Source organism: Lonchura striata, chromosome 5, assembly GCF_046129695.1.
Source record: "Lonchura striata isolate bLonStr1 chromosome 5, bLonStr1.mat, whole genome shotgun sequence".
Classification (NCBI taxonomy): domain Eukaryota; kingdom Metazoa; phylum Chordata; class Aves; order Passeriformes; family Estrildidae; genus Lonchura; species Lonchura striata.
Window position 1 is genome coordinate 35,690,037 of NC_134607.1, and position 10,000 is coordinate 35,700,036.

The 10,000-nt window shown below is 38.0% G+C and overlaps 1 protein-coding gene across 10 annotated transcripts in view; it reads right to left on the reverse strand.

The window, feature by feature from the left end:
* FOXP2 (forkhead box P2) overlaps nt 1-10,000 on the reverse strand; it is a 398,909-nt gene that overhangs the window by 183,923 nt on the left and 204,986 nt on the right. For 9 of the 10 annotated variants that reach the window (XM_077783452.1, XM_077783451.1, XM_077783445.1 and 6 more), the window contains one exon: nt 3,577-3,754. In XM_077783452.1, coding sequence (XP_077639578.1) covers nt 3,577-3,744 — 168 coding nt within the window. In that variant the 5' untranslated portion in view covers nt 3,745-3,754. Of the gene's footprint in view, nt 1-3,576; nt 3,755-3,970; nt 4,214-10,000 lie in introns of those variants that run through there. The other variant, XM_077783450.1, reaches the window with a different exon arrangement.

Consider the following 10,000-nt stretch of genomic DNA (forward strand, 5'->3'; position numbering starts at 1 on the left):
ACACAAGAAAGCAAAACTTCTATTTTTTCATCAGTAAGATAACCTGAAAGCTAGTACTATATTTTTAGTTTTGGAAATACTATTCATATTTTGTACCAATAAAATGCTAGTGCTAACAAAATAAAACTGCTTTGGAGAAATAACATTATACATAGTCAGCTGAAACAGCTTCTAAGCAATAAATTCCCATAAAACATTTAAAAAGATTATCTCGGTAGCATTGAGTTAATGAATGCTCAAAATGCAAGCTCAAATCTACCCTGCAAAGCAATCATGGTTTTTTAGCAACTATTTTGACCTTAGTGACACAAACAATTAATTCTACAAACTTAATATAAAAATAAAATTCTACATCTAATGCAGAATATTCTGTCAATGTATTTAATCAAGGATATGCTTTTTTTCATGTATTATACATTCTAGTATCTAACACCAATTTTAACATACAAGGAAAAAAATGAAAGTGAAAAGCTCAGAAGTGTCTGAATGTACACATGCAAAAGAGAAAGCTCACCGTAAGCCAAAAAAAGCAGAAGACACAAACATAGGCAGAGTAGAGTTTGCATCATATTTTTAAAATAAAATTCCACACTCACTTTAGCTATATTTATAAATCTATAAATATCAACAGCAAGATAAGAAGTTGCTTACATCCTAGTCATACATCTTCAAAGCTGACCTGATGACTTGTGACAGCACCCAATCCATTTATCACCAAGTATATATTACAATATATTATAGAATACTGTCATTCACTCTTGATACATGGATGAGGAACAACTCCCTGATTTAAGTCAAACTTCTCATTTCAATATAAAGACCACAACCACATAGTTCATCAAGAAAATAACAAGAGTGTCCAAACTCCATACAGTTGCCTACAAGAACATAATAAAGTCTGTTTTATCTTATTTACTTTCTATAAATCCATACATAAATAACTTTAAAAATTTAATTCAGCCTAAAATTTCTCTCACTTAACTTTCCCCAGTAAATATTCATACCAAAGTAAAAACTTATTTTATGATTTTACTCAGCTGATAAACCTATTCTTAAGCATTAGTATCCCTTTATGTAGCTGCCTAGTTAAAGGAAATTATTAAAACCAGCAATCATTTACTCGCTTCCTTTAGAAAAAGCTATAAAAACTTGGATTTTCTATTTGAAGAACTCCCAATAAAATGATTCAGAGAAGCCAAATCCAGAATGTTAAACCATGAGATGAGTACATCTTGCACATATTTAAACAATAAAAAATCTTAAGAATAATAATTGCTAGGGTTTTTTCTGTTTTTCTCTGTGTCAAAGTTTTCCAGACAAGTGTCACATATTAAAAACATAATTTTAGAGAATTACTACAGTGGCAATAATAAAAGCAATCATCATTTTCCTCTTAATTCATATTTCAAAAGGCATCTGTTAAAAAACAGGGGGCGGAAAAGAAACAGAAAGTGGAGGAAGAAAAGCAAAAGTAACACAAAGCTATGCCCGTTACCTGAAGGACATACTACTGTATGTTTACTAGTGTTTATGTTTCACATCAACATATTTTATAGAAGGATTCATATGCCTAACTCAAGTTGTATTTAAATCCTATGGTGCAGACTGTACCATAAAATGCCTCTTGAGTCCTATTAACTGTACCCATGGTTTTACTTTCCCTGTCTGCTTATTTAAGATCTAATCACAATTTTGAAGAAAAGATTGTCACTTCTAAGCCTGTCCCCTCAGAACCTGTCTGCTATTAGTACTCAACTGGATATTTTCATCTTCAGTTGTAATTCTCTGTGGTCTTTGCAAATGCTATCTACTGAAATCTCTGGCTGTATGGACAAATTGGCTACACATGCCTAGGACTGCTACTTTGAGAAACATGTAAGTGGCACATTATTCTATTAGCATTTTTGTGTTTTAAAGTGCTTCACTTAAATTTAGTTTTCTAAACATATTCACCAATTTGATACACTCTTTCTTAAAAAAGACTTTAAAAATTTGTTATAATCTGAATACCTGAATAAAGATGATGGCATGATTTTCAATGAAAACAATATTAAATTTTTATATTTACTTATATGTATACAATTTTATATGAAAATAGTATAAAAATACAAGGTTATATATATAATCATGCATAGAAAGGTAGAAATCTGCTACAAACATAATGAAGACACTGAAACCTGTATTTCTTCAGACTGTCATACTGTAAGTGCTCAATTGTTAAAACAATACACTTGAATTTGAAGCAAGGCATAGATTTAAGCCTTAACAACTTGTCATATTTCAATCTATAACTATTTCCTTCTTCCAAATTTTCTGTCACCATTTAAAATATTTACCTATAAATGTAGCTAGTGTACACTGCTTAATTCAGCACTAAAAATTATTCAAGAGCTATTATGACCTCTTATTTCAGAGGCCCATGCACATGTAATGTATCTATCATGTTAAAACATGTTTCCATAAAAGAGAATTTTTGTAATAGTTTACCTAACAGAAAACAACTTTCCTTCCATTAATGTAAAACCTGATGTTGAAATGAAAAACCTCAGCATTTAAAATTAAGGGTTTGAACTTCAAAGGTGCTGAGTGGGCTCAGCAAATGAAAGGATGAGGCAGCGAAGACTTTCAGGAGTTTGAAGCAGAATCAGACCCCGGTTGTTTACCAAACAGTTTAGGCTTCACTGCATTAGTACAATCTGTGTTCCCTGATGAAGAGGCAACTCCTTAGGTAGACCATGAAGGAGTTCTGTTTGTTCAGGTTTTAAAAGGAACAGAAATCTTACAGTGACAAAAATTAATGGATTGCATCTTGTAATTAGGTGGTGTCAGCAGCCAGAGGACAGTTGAATTTTACAGTTTTAAACATAACAGTAGTTCTCCATTAGCTTGTTGGGAACACAAACAGACAAGCTTAAAAAATATGTTTTCAAAATGAGAAGGGAAACAGACCTGCAGAAAAGCTGCTTCTTCTCTTTCCTCATGCTTTCAACATTTTACATCTGTATTACAACTCACACACACGCAAGCACATACAGACAGGAACACTGTCTTTTTTATCTCGGTGCTTTTGAACTAACTAGCATTTTTTAATTACACCTATGACAGCAAAGTATCTTCCCTGAGAAAAGTCACTCTGGTCCCTTCACTAGGGTCCCTTCACTGCCCAGCTCCGACTTGGCACAATTCATTGCAAGCGAAGCAAAGTCTCAAGTAATGTGGCCCTCTGGTGGAAAACCCCGCACCATGTCCTGCTCGCCCGAATCGCACAGTAAACTAACAGCTCCTGAAAACATGCACTGCAAGGCTTCGGCACAACTTTTATAAATACGCAGCGGGATTTTAATCACCAGGCAAGCGTGGTGGCATGCAGCCATATCAGCAAGATGTTGCTGCCACAAGAACGGGATCCTTCCATTTCAGCATTATCGTGCACTAAAACAACAATAAATAATGCCCCATGCTCTTCACTTCCACGACACTCCACATTCAGCACGCACTAAGGGTCTCCAAAAAGATCCCCCTTTGAAAACAGCCCTTTATTTGTTTAAAAACAAACAGGAAACAAAACAAACTTACCTGCTGTTGTTGCAGATGCAGCAGTTCTACTGTGCTTACTTCAGTGCTCGTGTCACCACTTGATCTTCCATCTCTGCTGCCAGCATCTAATTGGCTGCTTAGAGTGCTCATTCCATTTTGATTCATTGAACTGTTGCTTATTGTCTCTGTCGCAGATTCCTGCATCATGACTTAATACCTAAAAGTGATTAAGAAGTATCAATTAACACACGCGTTACACCTTCACACTTCCATTATCAAGATGTCCCTCTCTGCCAATTACACAGACAGCATCTTTAGAAGAAGAAAAAAGCCTCGCAGAGCCGTTTACCAAGAAATGCAATGCAAACTCTGCTTTCATACGGCTGCTAATCACTGGAATTATGATTTCTATAAGCAAGCTTTGTGTGCTTACATTTAACGTCCAAAATAACACAGCATGCACGCAGCATGGTCAATAGCATTTATGAACGACTACGTTTTAAAGTCTACCTATAAAACCAGTTTAAGTGAAGGCACGATTTCACACACTGCTCTATATTTCCTATTATCTAGCTTTGACAACCATGGATGACTATACAGCCTTATTTAAAATATTCACTATCTTGATTCTGTCAGAATTTTACAGCATATCTTATGCAAGGCTGTTGTTTAATGATGCACAGCTAATCATACAAAATTAAAATTTTGTAAGGGTGTTACAAATCATATGGTATCAACCAATGATAAATAGTATAATGGGCTTCTCCTTTTTTGTGACTAAATAAAATTTTGCCTCGAAGGCATTTTAAGAAAAAGCTCCTGCTGCAAACACGTCAGATATTGCCTATTTTTTTAATCAAACGCCTGATATTCATTTATTTTTCTGACATTTAAAACATTTAATACTGTCCTTCCTGGGAAGTAATTAAGCTTATGCATGAGCAGCAATCAAACTGTTCACTTGAAGATGACTTAAAACTCAATTTTAACATAGGCAAATAAATGAAAGATATAAAATTAATTTTCCAGGCATGTATTAGATATGAAAGCTGGAAATAAAATCTATCAAGAATATCACTAATGATTGTGCTAAAAACAGCATAAATTATGCATATTACCTTCTCTACAGTAATAAATGTTTTATCATTTTCACTGCATAAATATACTGTACTTTCAGGATAGCAATGAGATGTCCTGCCAAGATCAGTTGAAATCTTTGCAGTAAATAAAGAACCAACGTGCCCTTACAAACCAGAATTTCAAGGCGCATTTTGTATCTGTAATATGGAAAGGTCAGCGTCTCTTCTCAGAGCCACCAAAGTCCTCTCCTGCCTGTGCAGGGTCAGAATGCAGCTCCCTTCCTTCATCCTCACTCCCGACCTACTGACAAGAGTCCTCACAACAACCTGGCTGAGCTGTGATTTTAAAAAAAACACTTCTGAAGGGAGAGGGATGTGTAAGCAAACTCAGGAAAGGAAACAAAGCTTGCTGTTTAGCCTAATTATTTAATGTAGCTATTTTTTCCCTTAAAAAGTATGAGCAACTGCCTTTCCTTAAAAAAAAAAAAAAAAAAAAAAAAGCAGGGAAAGGACCATTACAACTTCAACTATCTGCATGGGATATTAATTAAAATGCACTATGAGTTACCACAAATAAACTCCTACAAGATAAAGTAAAAGTATATATTGTGTGAAAAATTTTAAATAGCAAAAGATTAGTTATTTAAGGATGTTCTGGTCAGAAATAAACATGATGCAAAAAACCTAAACACAAACACATTTAACATAAAGGAGGGCAGCTGTTATAGCCCAGTAAACAACAGCAGCACCAGATGTGTTTATGAAGAAACAGTCTTCCTAAAACACTTATGAACATCAGCAAAGAAAAATAATAGAAATGGAAAATGTGATACAAGCAGTGATGAATTTTACAAGGCAAAAACAAAGCTAATACTCTTTTCTGAGATTAGGCAGCTAATAAGTATTCAAATTAGGCATAAATTTTACATGTACGATGTTTAAAATATTCAGAGAATAAGGGTCTGATTGCCCTTAGTAGTTATATGAAAATTCTAATGCGGATATGCCACAACTGTGGAAGCAGACAGCCCTTTCTGATTTTTACAATATTTACTTTCAATAAAAGGACGTGTATATCAGAGTGGAAATTTATTTGAAACTTCATCAGCTATATCGTTACAAGGATTTGGAAATTTGGGAAATTCAAACGTTAATCCTCTTTTAGTGAAACAAAGATTTAACCAACAGACAGGTTCATCTTTTACAAATTCACATGTTAGACAATAACAGTGGTACATTTAGCCAGGCACATTAAAAGGGCAAAGGGGGAGTAAATGTTAGATAATCAAAACATTACAAACACCCAGAAATGTAATAAATAAATACACCATCCCTCCTGTTTTCACATGTCTCTGACTTTTTCATTACAATTAACAAAGAAGGGTTAAATGTCTTCCAGTTCATATTAACCAAAGGGTTTTATGTCTTGTGGATTCTGTATCCTTGCAAAGCCCCAGAGTGTAGTTCAGGCTCTACATTTAAAGTTAAAGTGCCTGTGAGCCTGTAGAATAGGCTTTAACATAACATGACCAGTAACACTACTCTGGCAATAGAAAACAACAAACCCGATCCAGCAGACAGAATGAAACTACAGAGTAACAACACTAGAAAGGGCAATTTATTTTGAAGTGAAGTGGAAGAAACACTGAAGTATTTTTATGAAGATAAAAGAGACCCTATAATTTTACGTCAAAAATAAAGTGTGGGGGGTGTTTCTCTAGTTTTAAAATGGTATTCTTAAAAACAACACTAAAACTTTGGCTGGAGTAATGCGCTGTGTTGGTTGCTCTCAGCCCCCTCCTCACTGTCAGCAACTGAAAAAGGGCTGCTAGAGAAAGCATCAGCATAGAATCTTTTTGTTTTCCCTTCTTTTCTTTTGCACAGATATACATACCTACGTGAGTCCACGCACTTGTGTGTGTAGGTACTACCAACTCTGAATCCTCACAAACTGAAGCACTGAAAACATCTAAACAAGGATCATTCCTGATGTTTATGTATCAGTAACTCAAGTTACTGGTACCAAAATAATTTGAACCCACAACATCTCATTGAGTAAACTAATGTACTTTTCTCCTTGTTTTTTACAACAGTAGCGCAGACTGGTACCAAAATAAGCATAAATAAACACAAATGAAATAGACAGGTATCAACCAGGTATTAGGGCTGTAAGTTTGGACAAGAAAATAGGACAAACAGAACAAGAAAAAATATACCAGTCCCTGTTTACATACATTTATAGACATTCATACTTTCTAATCCTTCTCTTTTCTCTTGCTGTCACACTCGCTGTCAGTCAGGAGCATGCCTACACAGGCACACATGCACACACGCACCCACATTCACAGACACATTCACCAGCACCTACTTCTGTTGTGATTCTGCAACTCTTGGCGCCAAAGGTGGGATACAAGCTTTGCTACCCAGTACTTTAAACAAAGGTATGGAGAAAATATTTTCTGCTGTCTGCAAGAGAGAGTCAAATCGGAGATCATTTTAGAGCGTGGTTGCACTGCAGGCTGAATAACTAGTCCTGCCAGGGTAGCCAAGCTATCACCCATACCAAAAAAGAAATACTCCACCTTGTTGTTAGAAGCTAGAGCTTTACTCCTCTCCCCTGCAGTGAACTGGACATTTGCTATGCGCCCGGGCGCTCGCACGTGCGCGCGCGTGTGTTCTAAGCTGGCAAGTCGCCGTGCAGATACTTATTCTCTACACCGCTTCCCCTTTGAAACATTAAACTGACACTGGAACTGACTGCACAAGATTGCATTTTCTCTTCCTAAACAACTTGAATTGAAAGGTTACTTAGTGTAACAATATTTACTTGCAGAATTGTGTTGTTACCAGGGGTATAATGGATGGTGGCTATGCAGGTTTACGCAAGAATGAGTGAAGCATGAGGCATTAGCCATGTGTTTGACATGTTTCAAATTGCTATAATCCAGCATTAAACACACCCAGCAATTCATGCCATTTCTTGCAGCCATAATCTTGAATAAAGCGTGCACAACCACTTATTATATAAATTAGTATATGACTCCCTGTTATAGTCACAACAGTGCTTTTGTGTTTATTTTGCATCAAGACGGGGTCTTTTATTTGTGCAAACAGCAGGATGGCGCTCGGTGCCGCAATTAAGCCCGCTCGGTGCGTGGCAGGGTGTGTGCCAGCCCCGCCGGGGTGAGGGCGGCCCCGGCCCGGCGCCAAGGGCCCGGCCCGGCCCGGGGCAGCGCGGGAGCGCCGCCGGCGCGGCCGCCAGGGGGCGGCGCGGCGCGCGCGGCGCGGCCTCGGCGTGCCCCGCACGTGCCGCGCGCGCGAGGCCCGGCCCGCGGCCCGCGCGGAGCCGCGCGCGCCCCCGCCGCGGCGCGCGCCGGCAGCCCCGCGGGGCCGGCGGCGGGGGCGCGCGCGCGGGCGGGCGGCGGGGGCGCGCGCGGCTCCGCGCGGGCCGGAACGCGCCGCGCCGCGCCGCGCCGCGCGCTGCGCTCCCCTCAGGCCGGCCCGCCGCCGTCCGGCCCGGCCCGCGGTGCCGCCGTGAGGTGAGCCGGGCCTCCGAACCTGCAGCTCCCGTGCTCCGCTGGAGTTCATGCCTCACTCACAGCAGGCGCAGCGCTCTGAAGGCTCGCGCTGACGTGCGCTAAAAGCCTTTAACACTTAAGATTGCTTAATAAATCAAAATGCCAAATATTAAGGACGTAGCTGAATGTGCGAAAACAAAAACTTTTGAAAGCTAAGAGAACATTTGTAAACCTGGGGTTTTTTTTGGGTTTTTTTTGTTTTGTTTTTTTACTGTATCCAAAACAGCTTTCAAAGCTTGAGTTAAGCAGAGACATGTCACTGCATTATTTTAAAATATGTACCTAAGAAGTTAATATGTTTAAAACACTAATTAGGTCAAACACCACTGTAATACTGTAAAATAAAAGTGTCTGTATTAGTAGGTGTAAAATAAAGTATCTGTAGTAATGGCTTAGTACACTACTGTCTGCTCAAATAAGTTTTTCCCAGTAAAAATGTGAAATATGCCCAAACATGTGCTGAAAGTTCTTTCAGAAAAACAGAGCTTCCAGTTCTACATTACAGGGCATAGAATGATCAGAAAGAATACATATAATCTGCATCAATTATCAAAACCAGCATATCTCACAAGAAAAAATAGAATTTTCATGGTGAAAAAAAAAAAATCTATTCAAAGTGATATCATTTCACTATTTGCAATATTTTCACAAGTCAAGACTGTAGTTGTGAATAAAGTAAAAAGTTCAAAAATTAATAAAATAGGTAGCAGTGGGACAACAGTGTCTTGATCCCAACACAGATACTCTGAAGCACTGATACTCTGAAGAATTCAAGCTGTAGTATAAAACTTTTACATGGACACTCATATGATGGGCCTCTGAAGGCCTTTTTGAACACTGATTTATAATGAAATTGACAACTGGATTTTGCAAATTAGCACAGATGAGATTTATTTTACTTGAGACAAGAACCAGCAGTTCAGCACTCCCACCCACCCACGGTTCCAGGTAAAGAAAACATGCATCCTTCCTGCAGCATTATCTTAACAGGCGCACTTGGCTGGCATGAGGAAGCCTTAAGAAATCAGATTAATTGATTTTTGCTAAACTGCAACTGAAACAACAAGCACTGTCTAAAATATTTATCTCTCCACTATAAGCCACAATTTTTCCCACTGTCCATGTACTCTGGTTTATCTATCAGATGTTTAAATGAACATCCTTTTAAGTGACTGGCACCAACAGTCAGATAAAGGTATTGAAGGTAGAATATCGTATTCAATCTTAACTAAAAGTTATCTTGCATTTAAAAGCTGTATCTTTTTCTTTCACACCATCTCAATTCTTTTGGACTAATAAAAATAGCAGGTCAATTCGGGGCACAGTAATTTACCTGCCTTCTAAAATTGAGGAGTATGTTGTCACACTCATGCGATTATTAAACAACAGTTCACTTCCTAAAACCTCAAGGAAGGTCTAATTGATTTCCACCTGCTATTTATTTTCACTTACTAGGAAAAAAATCCCTATGAAGGCCAGTGTTAGCTGTATTAGTATTGTGTACAGGACTGTAAGATGCATACTTTACAAACAGGAGAGTGGCAAGAGCTGCTAGAGTGCATTACCTAAAGCCCACGCAGAAATGAGCAGCCAGTTTCAGGATAAGATTCTCATTTGAGCAACGACAGCCTGGAAACCCCACTTTGGAAAGCACACTCCTCTCACTCCCTTTCTTCCCCTCTTTTTCCCAATCTTAAGGAAAACAAAAAAAAAAAATAAAGAAAGAAAAAAGTAGCTCTCCAAGCTCTTACAAGTAGGGAGACTTTATTAGAGTCAATGGAGAATTTAGTAGAGAGAAAACATTAG